The 18370-nt window shown below is 42.5% G+C and overlaps 1 protein-coding gene across 6 annotated transcripts in view; it reads right to left on the reverse strand.

Moving 5' to 3' along the window:
• LOC110529879 (ATPase family AAA domain containing 2B) overlaps positions 1–18370 on the reverse strand; it is a 122997-nt gene that overhangs the window by 47779 nt on the left and 56848 nt on the right. For 4 of the 6 annotated variants that reach the window (XR_005052870.2, XM_036985427.2, XM_090243375.1 and 1 more), the window contains exons 23-24: positions 15234–15356; positions 11180–11296 (exon numbers count right to left, since the gene is read on the reverse strand). Coding sequence is in view for 4 of the 6 variants with exons in the window: in XM_036985427.2 (XP_036841322.2) it covers positions 11180–11296; positions 15234–15356 (240 nt within the window). In the remaining 2 variants the exon portion in view is untranslated. The remainder of the gene's footprint in view (positions 1–11179; positions 11297–15233; positions 15357–18370) is intronic. The other 2 variants (XR_005052871.2, XM_090243374.1) reach the window with 1 other exon arrangement.

The following is an 18370-nucleotide window of genomic DNA, read 5'->3' on the forward strand; positions in this document are numbered from 1 at the left end:
ATGAATACACCCTCATGGCTGTCTTCAACTGTTTGAACAGCCTGTTCACTTTGTTTAGATGTTGAAATCAAGTGGCCTACATGGATCATAAGATGCTCATTTCTCAGAATGAGAATGAGTTGCCAATTCCTTATATAAATGCATATTTTTATGCTCACCGTGCAATTATAAAAAACACAGACTAGACAGCTAGCACATAACAGTATGTGGCTAAAATGCTGCTAGTGGTACCACAATACAGCGTGAGAGAAACAGCCTTCATTTTCCACAATTATGTTCATTGACACTCGTGTTTTAGTACGATGTGCTCTGTTGTACATTTTGGGTGTTGAGACATAAAAAAGCTACCGTTAGAAGGGGAATCGACAGATTCTGTTGAACAAATCACAAATAGTGAGTTGAAACAGCTGGTTGTCAGAGAGGAAGTGATCTTTTGTCTTTGTTGTTGTGAGTGGGAAGGTGCACAGTGCACACAGAACAAGCAGCGAAGGAGATGAGGCCATTTCTGTAATCAGACGACGTGAGGGCTTTATATCTGTGGCAACATTTTTGAAAGATGCATATCCCCTCTTAATTAACATTACAGCATCGTTGCATTAGGTAGGCCTATTTTCAGATTTTTTTCTTTCTTTTCTTTCTTTGATGATCATGATTGAGACCCATTACTGGTAGTTCTGTGGTAACTGCACAGTGATTTTCATTTTGGTTAGGGATTTTTTTTTTAACATAACGATTCAATTTCATTTAAACTTTTTGAAGTTCAAAAATTCACACCGCTAGTGTGTCTGTGGTTAGGAAAATTAATATGCTTTGAGGAACGCAGACACATTAGCTAGTTAATTATTCAGACTGGGGAAGCCAGAGAGAAATAGATGGAGGACAAACATTCCAGACAGCCACATTAATAACAAATCAGACTTAAATTCTCATATTCTTACTCAATGGTAACTCCTATGACAATAACAATGCAGCGGTTTAGTTTTTTTTAGCTGCTTTCATAGACAGAAGAATTATAACAAATCAGGCATGACTGATCAGATGATGGAGATATGATGAGGATCGGATTCAAGTCACTTTTAGAGACCGGCAGTGTTTACCTGCTTCCATAAGCCTGCTTTAATGGATCAAAGGCCTGACGATTTACCAGATGATGATAACGGGGTGACATACCACTTGGGATCATCTATTAGCAAATTGGTGGGCATATATATACACACAAAAGTATGTGGACAGCCCTTCAAATAAGTGGATTTGGTTATTTCAGCCACACCCGTATAAAATCGAGCACACAGCAATCTCCATAGACAAACATTGGCAGTAGAATGGCCTTACTGAAGAGCTCAGTGACTTTCAACGTGGCACCGTCATAGGATGCCACCTTCTCAAAATCAAATTTCTGCCCTGCTAGAGCTGCCCCGGTCAACTGTGAGTGGTGTTATTGTAAAGTGGAAACGTCTAGGTGTAACAATGGCTCAGCCGCAAAGTGGTAGGCACTTGCAACACTCACTAGAGTTCCAAACTGCCTCTGGAAGCAACGTCAGCACAAGAACCGTTCGTCGGGAGCTTCACGAAACAGGTTTCCATGGCCGAGCAGAAGAGTGGAGGCTGTTATAACAGCAAAACGGGGGGACCAACTCCATATTAATACCCATAATTTTGGTATGAGATATTGGACAAGCAGGTGTCCACATACGTTTCTACAAATGAATACATTTTCCAACAGGTCTCACACAATGTCTAAGCAACCATCCTGATCAATCAGCAGATAGATATGAGAGCAACACCAGCACAGGGGATTCACGATATTAGCCTTCTTAGTACCGGTGGCCAATCTTCTGAGGTGTGCAGGAATTGGGTAACTGGCTAGGTCCCTAAGAACATCTATGACGGTTCTTGAACATAAGTGAACGTCTATGATGAATGTCCCTTGTGCCAGACATAACTGACTGCATTACAGGAAAACAATGAAAGTAAATGCCCAGAGCTGTGTGTGTATGCGTTTCTTTATGCACAATTAGAATGGCAGTGAAGAGACATACTTATTGAAAACCTACCGCGAGTCTGCTGTCAACCGTGACAGCCCTGGAATGCAATTTGGGGGTGGTTGAGATTTCCCTAAACCCACAAACGCTCCCCAAACAATAAATATGCCATTCAACCTGCCTGGCCATACAGCCGCTTTGATTGATCAGATAGATTATCAGATTATTTTTTTTTTAAGTAGTGGGGAGTCTAAACGCTTTAAATTGCATCAATTCAGTCTGTCAAGAGTCAAAGATACAGAAAGAAAAATGAATAATGCCTAGACGTCTAGAGCCATCGTACTCTGCATTGCTTGATTAGTAGAAATGAAAACCAACTCCAATGCACAGTGTTATGCTTACTATAGCAACAAGCATACGTCTCACCTTAGTTGGTATCATAGCACACTTACAGGTAACATATTCAGTGTTACATAACATTCAGCACATTCAAAACCAAAGTGTGAATCAAACCCACAACTCAAAGACCCTCTGGATAGGAGCATCTGTTAAATGACTAAAATGTCATGTAGATGGCCTGTCGTGTAGATTGCTCCATTCAAACCCCACTTCCCCTGGCAACAACACTGTAGTCGGACTCATTGGACATGCAAGCAGGCGTCAACCAGAGATGCTCAATCAACAAAACTCTTCCAGGCCTGTTTGACATAAAGGGTATTCAGTCAGTTACTATGATATCCATCTGCAACTATCTGCATGGCATGTCAATAACACCGGCAATATTAAACTCTGGAGGACAACAACCAACTTTGGCAGAGTGGAAGTGTACACTTAACACATGTCCGGAAGACAAACGACTAGGGCTGCGTGAGCGGAATTAAAACACACACACACAGCAAGCGAGCAAGCGAGAGACTCGTCCTCAGAGAGATCTATTCACACTTGTCAGAGCTCATCTGCACCCTAAAACAAAGGGAAGAGAAAAGGCATCAGTGTATTTTACATTAATTTCCCGCTTGGTGCCACAATGTTCCAGCAGGCATCTGTGCACACAAAATGGCAGCTTATGCTGAGAGCTCATCGCTGGATGGCTTGGGGGGGATTTCATTAGCTTGCACCACAGGGTGTGTATGTTTGTGTGGCCAACGGGTAACACAGCTGTGACTAAACCTCTAGGTCCAGATCTAATAACATGAAGACTCTTAACAGCTTCAGATGAGGCCAAATGCTTCTTGAGACTTCCATTTTCTAATAATATAAAATAAGAGGGATATTAGGTACTGGGGGAGATTCGGATGAAACCTTCATGTGGAAAAACTGGAACAAGAGTGTCAGCCCCCTAGACTTGATGTCCACACCCGTGCATAAATGTAATTAGCATAATACAAAAATTGACATCAAAGTCTGTCTGTTAATTAAGGGAGAAACCTCTGGGTTTTGCATGGGCTGCATCTCAATCCAACGCACCCTCCGATGTCGGCCTTTCGTCTCTGCAGTGGAAGGTGGCAGAGCTACAGCTGTTTGTCAAACCCAGAGATATCCCAAAAAAATGCTTGGGCTAGAAATTGTTTACTCTACGACACCCACAAGCTTCACGGGACTCGTCCCAAGTCGCTGGCACCGGCGTCCCAAATCCGAACAGATCTCACAAAAACGTATGTAGCATCCGAATGGTTTGAGGTAGAAACGAATGACCCCACCATCAATAGCTGAGACTCCCACGAACATGACCACATTCTGTTTCTATAGCATTAAGGACAAATTCAATGTTTCATCAAATATTATTTTATACCTACAGGGGTCCTAAAATTCTAAATCTGTTTTCTCAGTTTTGATTTTATTCCAGGTTTCTGTTTTTCCCCATGTTTTTCAGGTTCTCACACTCACAACAATGCTTAAACCACATCAGTATGCTAGACCACTGAGGTCTGGGAAAAATTTAACACATTTTGATTTTTGGGAGTAGTTAGAATAATTAAGCTGTGCACCAGGAAGAAACCGTTGTTTGGTTAGCAATGTTTGTTACGCAAATGTGACTCCAGAGTTTGCCAAACAAAATGGCCACTGGATTGATTAAAATAATCCTAATATTCTGCCAAGTAGGGTTAGGCTACTTTGTACTTAACATTTAATTGAGAAGGCTTTTGGGAAAGCCTTTCCATCTCTCCATGAAGACGGTTATCACAAGCATCATTGCTAATCAGTGCATCATTGCACACAGACAGGGGCATTCCTGTGCCGTTTCAGAAAGTCGTATGAAAATACAACTCACTGATGCATTTTGGGAATGTGCTGCTGCTTCGCTTCTTCTACTTGCAACCGTCCGTGGATTGTTCCTTTCGCGGCCGGTATGTTCGCAATCTGAAAAGGGTGAGAGAGACTAGGAGTGGGGCTGTTGCCAGTGTGTGTGTAAGTGTGTGTGTACGGCCGATTGTCTGACAACTGGATTGGCTTCATGTTTACGCGAAACATCGTCAACACACAAATTCCAGATACGGAATGTACTCGTCATGCAGCCGACTCCTTTTGTACATTGTGTGTGTTTGTGATCTTATGTTTATGCAACCCTAGAAGGAACGTGTGAATTCAGCTCTTTTCTCAATGTGAGAAATTGTGAGTGGGAAATATCCTGTGCTGTTATCTTAATGATTAGCAGGGCTAGTTCAAAGATCTGAAAACAGACTGTGGTGTGTGGTAAATCAGATTTAGGTTTATGAAATCAGTTCTCTTGAGTGAACATTTTAACTCAAAGGTGCCCATGGAGATGTTTTAAGATTGCAAGCAATGTATTCGCCATCTGCTTGTAATTGCAAGATGGGGATGGTGTTTTGGACAGCCCCGAGATGGCACTGAGCCCACAGGGCCCATCTACAGCTGGTTCATCTCCCTTGCCTGGTTCGTCACCTTCCCAGACCCTCTCCCCTCTCCCCTACACCTATGCACCATCCAGGAGCACCCTCACTCTCTGCCCTGAAACTCCATCAACCTCTGCCCTATCTCCCCAACCCTGCTACAGTGGCAGGAAGAGGAAGACAGCGGAGGATCGTTTGGGTCAGACATTTTGCAGCGGATGGATGAGTTAAAGAAACGGCAGCATCCAGCAAAAGCCTTCTACGACGTCATGGTAACATGGATGATGTCTATTCCTCCTGATCAATATCTTCCGCTTGTAAGGGACATGACTATGTCTTTCACAGGAACATTGATCAGTACCATGTCTCCGCTCAGTCCACTCAAGTGAGACAGAGCCCTCTGTCTCACACCAAAATTGAGTGTTGTGCGATGAACACATTTGTACTGATGTTGGATAAACATGCTCTTTAATGGCCCCCCCCTCCCCCATAATTTCACACATTAGGGAGGTGGGTAATATACTGTTTATTGGCTTATTTTGTCGTTCACATGTTAAGGGGGTGGGTAATTTACTGGTGTTTACTTTGTTTTTTTAAATCCCATTTCCCCTTTCATCACACTTGAGCACAGTCTTTTTAATGCACGTTTTGTTTTACATTGCAGTATTGTTTGTAATATTGTGTTTTACATTGCAGTAATGTTTGTAATATTGTGTTTTACATTGCAGTAATGTTTTCAATATTGTGTTTTACATAGCAGTAATGTTTTCAATATTGTGTTTTACATTGCAGTAATGTTTTCAATATTGTGTTTGACATTGCAGTATTGTGTTTGACATTGCAGTATTGTGTTTGACATTGCAGTATTGTGTTTGACATTGCAGTATTGTATTTGACATTGCAGTATTGTGTTTGACATTGCAGTATTGTGTTTGACATTGTGTTTGACATTGCAGTATTGTTATTTATTTATTGTGTTTTACATTGCAGTATTGTTATTTATTTATTGTGTTTTACATTGCAGTATTGTTATTTATTTATTGTGTTTTACATTGCAGTATTGTGTTTTACACTGCAGTATTGTTTTCAATATTGTGTTTTACATTGCAGTATTGTTTTCAATAGTGTTTTACATTGCAGTATTGTTATTTATTTATTGTGTTTTACATTGCAGTATTGTTATTTATTTATTGTGTTTTACATTGCAGTATTGTTATTTATTTATTGTGTTTTACATTGCAGTATTGTTTTTATAGTGTGTTTTGCATTGCACTATTTCCCTCGTGATACCTTCTCGTGATCGTAAACAAATATCTGGATATTTGTACTTTTAGCAGAAAATATTACTGTTCTGAAATCAGTCAGATTTCAGACTCCGTAAACTTGTACTCGTTTGTACATGCGCTATGTAAATTGGGTTAATGTCTTGGGGGGGGGGGGGGGGTTCTGTCCTCATTTGAAAGGCCATTACACATAACACAAGGTTATACATGGTCATGTAGATTATGTAAAACAAAGACCCCAAGGATTGAAGTGACTCATTATGGTAGTCTTTGGGACAATCGGAAGTATTGAAAATGTCTTTCCTTGTTAATTAATGCTTCATATAGGTTATTGTACAAGAGACAGGTATTCTCCATCGTCCCCTCTTGTAGTGTTCAGGGGTAATTTTTTCTTCTCCTGAGTAGTAAGAGCCGTTCAACCTGTAGCAATTGCAATTCATAGAGACATGTTTATTTCCTCGGCTAGTTAAATCCTTAAAAAAGGTAGAGTTGAAAAGCACATAACACCGGATCCAGAAGTGCAAATGCCATTGCTAGCTACAGTCAAAGAGTGCCTCGGATTCTCTTGCTTGGTTAGCTACTCTGGCCTCCCAAGCCCCCTAGTGGATACACAACGCGGACTTCCTCTCTGGGTGAAACGCAGAGACGATGTGGACAAAAGTGTGCACTGCCCCCCCCCCACACACACCCACACCCAAAGACTCCGTTCTTTCACATGCATGCACGTCAATCAACGGCGAAGCTTGTAGCCCTTACTCTTCCCAAAGTAATTTAAACTAAAACTATTCGATAGACTAGGTATAACAGTTATGTAAAAAAAAAGAAAAGAAAGCACAGACAGAAAGTGTAAAGCGTTGACTATTTCTTACTTCAAACTAATTTCACAGCTACGGTCTGCTACCATAAGGAGCATCCATATTGCTGTACTAACAAGCACTGAAAGTTTCAGTTTGAAAAAGTTGTGGTCATTTAATTATCTTTGCTATGCTAATAGTGTCTTGTCTGATACCTGGTGGTTCTGTAGAGCTGGAAACGTCCTCTCTGCTCTATGAAACATTCTAGTTGGCGTGTTCCACTGACTGAGGGAGAAACTGTGAATGTGAAAGGGCCTGATCATTACCTACTAGTCTTGGACTGTTCCTTGATTCAACAGAAGAATGTACTCTAATTTGCAACAGTACTTTAGCCAATCAAAGCTTACGCTCTTCTGGAGGAGAGTCAAAAACAGTTAGGACTGACCTCAAACAAATTGTTAGATTGTTCCCATCATATGACTTTACCTGTATCCTAATACGTTTAGTTTCCTTAGAAACTAAAAGACTCATTGTGTGCTCCTTAACATGAGTCCATGCGGTGTCTGTGTTGCCCATGAGGGGATGTGGGTCAGCTGGTTTTGTTTCTTAGGTAGCAAGCATGCCTGGATGAGCATACACACTACCTCAGTGTCCACACGCACATGGGCCTGCGGCTCTCCAGTGAGCTCTCTTAGTTTTCTGTTGCATGCATACTGAACACAACCATGAGCGCCAACAATGGAAGTCTTTACTTGGCCAGGTCAATGCTTGTACAGACAGTGACACTATACGGGCTTGAAGAGGACACATCCTTGGCATTCAACAGAAAGGAAGGAGATAGTTTTGTTCTCAGTGTGTATTGAAGAATCTCTGAATATAGAAACACCATGTCTGTACATGCATCTACTTCCCCTGTTGTTCCATAGCACATATCCAGGTCATCGTCTATTCAACCACCCATGTCGTCAAGAAGAAGTGTTTACTTATTAAAAAGAAATGTCTCTTCTCATCAAGAACTTCTGATGAATTGGCAGGCAGGGGAGAGTGAGAGAAAGGAGATAAAAGGACAGAGAGAAAAGGTTGGTCGTTTCCAATGAGGTGTGAGTGGAGACTGAGGCAGAATGTGATAGAGCCAACAGGCAGGAAGACATTCAGCCTCCAGTATTTGGGCTCCATATTGACTAACCTGTAGTACATACATTTTTACATTTAGAGTCATTTAGCAGATGCTCTTAAACAGAGTGACTTACAGTAAGTAGTGAGTGAGTGCTTACTTTTTCCATACTGGTCTCCCAAGGAAAAAAATGCATTAGCTCGAACAACTCTATACAGGCCTTATTGCATGCCATTACACAACCTACAGCTTTAAATGAATTGTGAAAACTGCTCTTCTCTGTCCTGGCACTCCAAATGGTGGAATCAGCTTCCCCCTGAAGCTAGGACAGGCAGTCCCAGAGTGCCCATTTTCCGAAAACATCTGAAACCCAACTTATGATTATTATTATTATTCATTTATTTTAAACACTTAACCAGCACTTGCACTTGACCCTCCCCACCTCTGACTACTAACAACTATGTCATTGAGGGAAAATGTACTTTCTTTGCCTGTGAAATGTGGTCGTCCCACCTAGTCATCTTAAGACGAATGTAGTAACTGTATGTCACTCCGGATAAGAACGTCTGCTAAATGACTCAAAATGTCAAACGTTATTGTGACAGCATCGTTATATCATGCCGGTAGAGTGTTCTCCTTGACTCATGTTGGGAGTTCTTGGAATATTACTCAAAGAAAAAAAAACAGCTGATGGGCTCTCCTTTCCAATCATGGTTAACATTGACAGTCAACATAAAAAGCTGAATGTCGGGGGGGGGGGGAGACGACAACTTACAAAGCTCTCTAAATATAAGCCTAGAGCTCATGCAAGACATTTTACAAGAACTACTATAATGGCATACTGAGCAGCAGAGCTACAGCTAATTGAGTTAACATGAACATGCAGGATTTACAAGGTTCCTACACAAATAGCCAAGTATTCCCAAGTTAAAGACAGTCAGCTCACGTGGTTTCTAGAAACTTGAGGCGTATGAATGGGAACACAGGAGAGTGAATTATGGATGAGGGGATGGTACAGTGGTTGAACTCTCCTCCATATCTTCCTGGCAGTGCCCTCACTATAAACCCAGGAGGGCCCTGGGCTGGCAAAGCCTAAACCGCCAGGTTATGGGGCTCAAATAACTTCATACTCCCCATATAGCCTAGTACAATATTTGGCCCAAACTAAACAGGTAGCCTTAATGGCTCTGAACTGGAGCTCGATCCCAGATTCCTCAATTTCGACCACATGGGGCTACCCCACAGTGCTATGGGAAATATAGCTAACTGAAAGGCCCTGGGTAGAAGTTTACCCAAATTCACTCTGGTTTACCCTCACCCAATCGTAACCTTTGCTGATGGTGTTTTGCCCCTAGACACTGATTCAAGGCCAGTTATGTTTTTCAGCCTAGAGACAACTTCATCAGCGGCAGTATCTCTTCCCAAAGGGTGGGAGGGGGGGCAGTGTGTGCAAGATTCTGTCATATCTATCTCAACACCTAATTGATTCCCCCTGATCAATTAATTGGACATGTCCCCAACGTGCTCCAGGTGAAAATTGGTTGCCGATGATGAAATAATGAATTACCCGAGCTAATTAATTAAGTTCTGGAGCGTGGTGATAAGTTGTGGGACACAGTGAATTAGTGACTGACATGTGCAACACTTTGCTTTGGCTCCTGAGATAAAAAAAAGGGGGGGAGACACTAAATGGTAGAGACGCAATTTGCCAATTTAACCTCCTTGGATTGGTCAGATAGGGTAAACAGAAGAGGAACATAATATGCTTGACCACTTCTACACGAAATTCATAATCACAACCACTTAAAACCCCTTGGGTTACTAATAGCAAATGAGGATTGACTGAGGTCAGATGTGGTTGTAGCTGATTGTGTTGAATACACCCACAGAATAAAAAGAGAGCTTGAAGTATTTAATTTTAAAAAAGGAAGAAAATAACATCTCCTTGACTACCACATGCAATTACTCAATCACTTGAAAAGCCTTGCATTATTGGAAACAAACGTGATGACAAACAATTTCCCAGGTTTGACAGAGGTCAAAGATCGACCCGCTGTAACTGAAGCTGGATGCGTTTATACTATGTACTGTACTTACATGTTATACTCTTAGGCCTATAAGTCACACGCAAAGGGAAAAAATGGACTTCAACACATCAATCCAAGCCCACACTGTAAACCCTGGATTGTGTTAAGGCGAATGTGCTGTACAATCCAGCATTGCATCTCGCCTTTTACATAATTAACAGCAAGCTAGAATCTAACATACACACAAAACTCTGGTTAACACACACAGCAGGAGGCCAATTACTGGTCTCCAGAGAGACAAGCGCCAATCTGTGGCAGAACAGAGTATGCAGTAAGATCTAGTCCAGTAGTGCCAAAACTAATTGTGTGGTGGCTTTATTTGTTATTTACGTTATTAGGGGTTATTATGAACCAACAGATTCTGAAACCATACGTTTAGACAAGTCTTACAAGTCGGCCTAAACTGAGGGGACACCAGGTAACTAAGCTGAACTAGGATTCAAATACAGCAGAAGATTTAAAGGTGTAAACATCTTCATTCATTCAGACAAACTCAGTGGTACCTCAGGTAATCTCCAATAACACCAACACTCCCTCCTGGTTGTCAATGGTACAGGAAGGTAATGATCTGGTCTGTTTGCCCCCCGCCCTCCCCTGGCCCTCCCCACTCACCGTGTGCACCAGGCGGTGGGGGCAGGTAATGATCTGGTCTGTCTGCCCCCCCGCTCTCCCCACTCGCCGTGTGCACCAGGCGGTGGGGGCAGGTAATTGCTATGTGGCGTGGTCACGCTCCGCACAGCGCTGGGACGACGTAGACACAGGAGAGAAGACTAGAGTCTCTAACGTGGCTGCCCACTGCGCATGTGTTGAGCTAACACGGTGAGGCTGCTGATTTGTGGGACAGTGGTTCTGTAATCAGCTGAATGACCTCGTTCTAAATTATCTGAACACCGATTCCTCTACACCTTACACACACAGAACTGAGTCACACGTCTCACGTGAATCAACCGTGGTGCGAGTCAACCGTGGTGCGAGTCAACCGTGGTGCGAGTGTTAGTTGAGCATGTGTGTGAGTGCCTGCCAGTGTGTGTGTTAAATGAGTATGCTTGTGTTTGTGTGGTACTCACTGCTGCTGATGCAGTGGTGCTTGTCGACACTGCTCCCAGTGTTCTCCTCTCCGGCCGGCTTCCTGGTGGTTACCACGGCAGCCAGGGAGACAGGAGGCACATCCAGAATCTGGAGGTCTGCAGACAACATACAGGGTCAATAAAAAAATATGTTTTTTATTGTCACATACACCAGAAAGGTGCAGTGAAATGTGTTGTTTTACAAGGTCAGCCCGTAGCGCACACACACACACACTTCTTCCCGACTCCAGGGCAGAACCATATCAGCCAAGATTAGGTTTTGCTGACGCAACCCAACACCAGGCAATCGAACAAGTACGAATGGATACCTTTAGCATCTCTACTGGCACATTAAATTTTCACTGCTGTATTCCCTTTCAGCTAGTTGACTTCTGCTCCTAAAATATTAATTTGCGGCGGCTTTGTGTGTGCGTGCATCGCCGTGAAACGGAGGAAATCAGCAGTGATGTGTGACCCTAGAAAAGCCCTAGTCTTTGATGAGACTGTGTTTCTAAGACAGGAGACTAGGCCTTAGCAGTTTCAATAATACGGTTGTAAAAAAGCTCTTATGTGCTCAGAGTGCATCAGCCTGCACACAACCCATCCTCTCTTTTTCCTCCATTCCCATTTCCTCATTCCACCTCCATCACAAGAGTGGCTTACCTCAGTTATACTCACATGCGTGTTTCTGCTCTGCATGCAAGTTTGTACAGGATTATTCATTGATGAATATGTGGTGTGTGTAGATTTGCACATGATTCTGTATGTGTATATTTGCATGTGTGTGGATGTTCCGTGTATAGAATCAAGCTGAATGTATGTAGGAGTACAAGTATGACATATTGTACTACCAAAACTATATCTACATTCTCCTTGTGCGTGTACACTAACAAGTGTGTTTGTGCATGATCGTCTTTCTCTGTGACTATACAAGCTTACATACAGTTGAGGTCGGAAGTTTACATACACTTAGGTTGGAGTCATTAAAACTAGTTTTTCCAACCACTCCACAAATTTCTTGTTCACAAACAATAGTTCTGGTAAGTCGGTTAGGACATCTGACTTTGTGCATGACACATTATTCCAACAATTGTTTACAGACAGATTATTTCAATGTATCACAATTCCAGTGGGTCAGAAGTTTACATACACCAAGTTGACTGTGCCTTTAAAAAGCTTGGAAAATTCCAGAAAATTATGTCATTAGAGAATCTTCTGATAGGCTAATTGACATCGTTTGAGTCAATTGGAGGTGTACCTGTGGATGTGTTTCAAGGCCTACCTTCAAACTCGGTGCCTCTTTGCATGACATCATGGGAAAAACAAAAGAAAATCAGCCAAGATTTCAGAAAAAAAGATTTGTAGACCTCCACAAGTCTGGATCATCCTTGGGAGCAATTTCCAAACACCTGAAGGTACCATGTTCATCTGTACAAACAATAGTATGCAAGTATAAACACCATGGGACGACACAGCCGTCATACCGCTCAGGAAGGAGACGCGTTCCCTCTTCTAGAGATGAACGTACTTTGGTGCGAAAAGTGCAAATCAATTCCTGAACCGCAGCAAAGGACCTTGTGAAGATGCTGGAGGAAACGGGTACAAAAGTATCTATATCCACAGTAAAACGAGTCCTATATCGACATAACTGGAATGGCCGCTCAGCAAGGAAGAAGCCACTGCTCCAAAACTGCCATTAAAAAAGCCAGACTACGGTTTGCAACTGCACGTGGGGACAAAGATGGTACTTTTTGGAGAAAGATGGTACTTTTTGTCCTCTGGTTTCATGAAACAAAAATTTAACCGTTTGGCCATAATGACCATCGTTATGTTTGGAGGAGAAGGGGGAAACTTGCAAGCCGAAGGACACCATCCCAACCGTGAAGCACGGGGGTGGCAGCATTATGTTGTTGGGGTGCATTGCTGCAGGTGGGACTGGTGCACTTCACAAAATAGATGGCTTCATGAGGGAGGGAAAAGTAGGTGGATATATTTAAGCAACATCTCAAGACATCAGTCAGGAAGTTAAAACTTGGTCGCAAATGGTTCTTCCCAATGAACAATGACCCCAAGCATACTTCCAAAGTTGTGGCAAAATGGCTTAAGGACAACAAAGTCAAGGTATTGGAGTGGCCATCACAAAGCCCTGACCTCAATCCTATAGAAAATTTGTGGGCAGAACTGAAAAACATGTGAGAGCAAGGAGGCCTTCAAACCTGACTCAGTTACACCAGCTCTGTCAGGAGGAATGGGCCAAAATTCACCCAACTTATTGTGGGAAGCTTGTGGAAGGCTACCCGAAACATTTGACCGAGGTTAAACTATTTAAAAGTAATTGGGAATGTGATAAAAGAAATAAAAAGCTGAAATAAATTCCTCACATTATTAAAATAAAGTGGTGCTCCTAACTGACCTAAGACAGGAAATTTTTACTCTAATTAAAATGTCAGCAATTGTGAAAAACTGAGTTTAAAGGTATTTGGATAAGGTGTATGTAGACTTCCACTGTATGAATAAATCAACATTGGATCCCATTAGAGTCTAGTTAGGTATTCTCCAATCACCCTGGAGCAGTGAACATACTGTAAACTACTGGAACATCACAAGTTAACGCATAGTACACAGCCTTAGCAGTGGTGTAAAATACTTTGAAGTACTACTTACGTCGTTTTTTGGGGTATCTGTACTTTACTATTTATATTTTTGACTACTTTTACTTTACTACATTCTTTAAGAAAATATTGTACTTTTTACTCCATACATTTTTCTTGACACCCAAAAGTACTCGGCAAATTTGCGCACTTATCAACCGAACATCCCTGGTCATCCCTACTGCCTCTGATCTGGCAGACTCGCAACACACACACTTTGTATGTAAATTCTGAGTGTTGAAGTGTCCCTGGCTTTCCGTAATTAAATAAAAACAAGAAAATGGTGCGATCTGGTTTGTTTAACATCAGGAATTTGAAATGTTACTTTTGATACTCAAGTATATTTTAAGCCAAATACTTTAACTCAAGTAGAATTTCACTGGGTGACTTACCTTTTAATATCACAACAGAGTTACACATGGAGTAAAACAAACATACAGTCAATAATACAGTAGAAAAATAAGTATATATATACGATGTGAGTAAATGAGGTGAGATAAGGGAGGTAAAGGCACAAAAAAAGGCCAAGGTGGCCAAGTAAAACACTGGAATGGTAGATTTGCAGTGGAAGAATGTGCAAAGTAGAAATAAAAATAATGGGGTGCAAAGGAGCAAAATATATATATATTTTTTTAAATACAGTAGGGGAAGAGGTAGTTGTTTGGGCTAAATTATAGATGGGCTATGTACAGGTGCAGTAATCTGTGAGCTGCTCTGACAGCTGGTGCTTAAAGCTAGTGAGGGAGACGTGTTTCCAGTTTCAGAGATTTTTGTAGTTCGTTCCAGTCATTGGCAGCAGAGAGCTGGAAGGAGAGGCGGACAAAGGAAGAATTGGTTTTGGGGGTGACCAGAGAGATATACGTGCTACAGGTGGGTGCTGCTATGGTGACCAGCGAGCTGAGTTAAGGGGGGACTTTACCTAGCAGGGTCTTGTAGATGACCTGGAGCCAGTGTGTTTGGCGAAGAATATGAAGCAAGGGCCAGCCAACGAGAGCGTACAGGTCGCAATGATGGGTAGTATATGGGGCTTTGGTGACAAAACGATTGGCACTGTGATAGACCGCATTCAATTTATTGAGTAGGGTATTGGAGGCTATTTTGTAAATGACATCGCCAAGTCGAGGATTGGTAGGATGGTCAGTTTTTCAAGGGTATGTTTGGCAACATGTGTGAAGGATGCTTTGTTGCGAAATAGGAAGCCAATTCTACTTAAAATGACTCAAGTAAAAGTATCTTTAACTTTATTCAAGTATGATAGTTGGGTACTTTTTCCACTACTGAGTCTTAAGCTAAAGCAACACTCTCTGGCAATCCTACATGCAAGGAACGTGTGTGTGTGTGTGTGTGTGTGTGTGTGTGTGTGTGTGTGTGTGTGTGTGTGTGTGTGTGTGTGTGTTCCTCACCCCTCTTCCTGCGTGACTCCTTGATTTCCTCACACATGCGGTTGAACTCTGGGTCGAGCTCCGAGGCCAGCATGGCATGCGCCGTGTCCTTCAGACTGCACGCTCTGTGGCGGATGATCTTATCTGGAGGGAGAGAACACACTCTGTCACTAATACACGCACATGCACTCAATTCTGTATTGGCATTGTAGATACATTACACCTACAGATTCAATTACTTCGGCCTGAAGAATCACATGACAGATATTAATTCGGGCCTATGAGGTTGATGCCCTGCCATCGTTCTGTCCCTGCTTCTGCCCTTCACAAGCACACCCTCTGCTGGCCACAACACAAACTACTGGATGTGTCCCTGCCTGGCCTCCAACACAGGGAGCAAGGGATTATTGTTCTCTTACGGTTTGGATGCAGACAAAATAGCTGCCTTTGGTGGTGAATGTAAGGAGACAAACCTCAGGCATACAGTCAATCTCTCCTCCCTTCTCACTGAGACACACATATTGCATATCTAACACACACACACACACTTCCCTCTAACAAAAAAATCTTTATCCTAAAAGCTGGTTGTCAGTGAGTTGAGTGTTTGTACGAGCACGCATGTATGTGTGTAAACAGACATCCTCCTCATTATGCCACACAACCAACAGGTTCAGAAAGAGGGCCAGAGAGGTCGCCATCTGACAGCTTCTAACCACTAATTGGAAGACTGTGTGTGCGTGTGTGTGAGGTACAGTCCTGTACTGTCTGTCAGAGTATGGGGCGACAGGGTGCAGGGCAGTGTTGAGTGGAGGTCTGTACCCTTATCGAACCCCGTGTCACCTCTGTCGAGAGCTGACAAGGACATTCTGCCACCTACTCTCTGTGTTATGTGTAAACAGTGTTTGCTGCGAGTTTGAAAATGTTTGGGTGTTTTCGTCTAGAGTGGTGGAGCTGGTTTGTTTGTGAATGCGGGGTTTACTCTGTGTTGAGCAGACAGATTCAGTTTTCTAACTTAATGAAGTTAGAAGAAACAGGGGAACAAGACCTTCCTTCAAGACAGCAGAGTACAGCCTCTGCTTTCACTGCAAACAGGATGAGGAGGAGGAGAAATGGAAGAGAGGAGTGGAGGAAAGGAGGAAGAGAATAAAAATAATAGGAAGAGGGGGGAGAAGAGGACTATTTGGAAGACAAAGAAAGAGGACAGAACACACTGTATTTCTCAGTGTCTCAGAGCTCACAATGGGGAGGGGCCTTTAGTGCATAATTTGTGGCCACTGCATTCAAACAAAGGACCTGGCCTTCCGCCTGCCTGCAAAATCACAGATATGATTTATTCATCCGTGTGTGAGCTCATGTGTATAAAGCTGCATTTAAATCAAATTGTATTTGTCACATGCTTTATAAACAGGTGTAGACCAACAGTGAAATGCTTACTTACAGGCCCTTCCCAACAATGCAGAGAACGAAAACACACAAGTAACAATAACTTGGCTATATACATGGGGTACCGGTACAGAGTCGATGTGCAGGGGTACCAGTTAATAGATGGGAATAAAGTGAAGAATAATAAACAGTAACAGCAGGGCATATGATGAGACGAGTAGGGGGGGAAAGGGTCAATGGAGATAGTCCAGGTAGCTATTTGATTAACCATTTAACTGAGCAACAAAAGCAGTGAGAAAGAAACCTCCTTTAGTTTAGTTGGCCCACAGATGTACAGTATCCCAGGGAGATGGAGACAGAGGCTCCCTGAGAAATACAACGTCCAGTTCAATTGAATGCAGTCGGGTCGCTAGGCTTCCATTTATTTGGCTTTCAATTAACTCCACAGCATACGATGGGAACTTGAGTTCTTACCGTTCTTCCCACTATATTCATTCCAATTGCTTATGGATTATTCATAAGCCTAAATCCATTCCTACAACCTTCACTTTCATGTAAACACCAACATAGCCTGCGTATTTAAATTATGCATGTTATTCTAATCGATTAGATAACACCTTTTCGCAAGTGACAACCCCTGCTATATTCAACTGTGTGGGAGTGTGGGTTTCAGTGTTGCAGAACAAGCTCTATTATGGTGGTCCTACGGTACATTCCAATGCCTTGATAGAAATGACTTTACAATTAAAATGACGGAAAATGTTTAAATTTGGTGTGTTGTTTTGGATATCGTCTAGGCCTAGACGATCACGGCTGGCTTTCAAATAAGATAACCTTTAACATAAACCCTGCCTTCTCTTGAGATTAAAGTGATATTTACAGTTTAATTTGAAGATATGAATTGCCAATGTTTGTTAGTTTAATGTGTCAAAAAGAAGAAAAAAGGTTGTGCTCTGTCAAGTAAACATGGACTGTTTCCCTGTTGAGAAACTAGCCTCCCGGGTGGCGCAGTGGTCTAGGGCACCAGAGACTCTGGATTCACGCCCAGGCTCTGTCACAGCCGACCGCGTCCGGGAGGTCCGTGGGGCGACGTACAATTGGCCTAGCGTCGTCCGGGTTAGGGAGCGTTTGGCCGGTAGGGATATCCTTGTCTCATCGTGCAATAGCGACTCCTGTGGCAGGCCGGGCGCAGTGCACACTAACCAGGTCGCCAGGTGCACGGTGTTTCCTCCGACACATTGGTGCGGCTGGCTTCCGGGTTGGATACGCGCTGTGTTAAGAAGCAGTGCGGCTTAGTTGGGTTGTGTTTCAGAGGACGCATGGCTTTCGACCTTCGTCTCTCCCGAGCCCGTACGGGAGTTGTAGCGATAAGACAAAAGAGAAACAATATATAATTGTAAGAAAATGGATTTAAAAGTGCTAAAATTTTCAGGGGGAGGACAAAGTCAATCACCCATGAATGGACCTACAGGAATGATTGAAGAATGAAGCCAGTGTTAAACATGGGCTTTGCTACACAGAAAGCAGCTCCATTTTTTACACTCAAATCAGTAGGCCCATATCGATACCTTTAATAATATCATTAGCTTTAATAACCTGCAAAAGAGCTGTTCGTTCTCAAAAAACTCAGTACTAAGCTACACTGACGAGTCACTTTAGATGTCACAAGCAAGTCTTGACATGGGCTTCGAATTAAAAAAAAGACTGGTGCACTTCACAAAATAGATGGCTTCATGAGGGAGGGAAAAGTAGGTGGATATATTGAAGCAACATCT

Source organism: Oncorhynchus mykiss, chromosome 8 (assembly GCF_057628025.1).
Source record: "Oncorhynchus mykiss isolate SJ-2025 chromosome 8, ASM5762802v1, whole genome shotgun sequence".
NCBI lineage: Eukaryota > Metazoa > Chordata > Actinopteri > Salmoniformes > Salmonidae > Oncorhynchus > Oncorhynchus mykiss.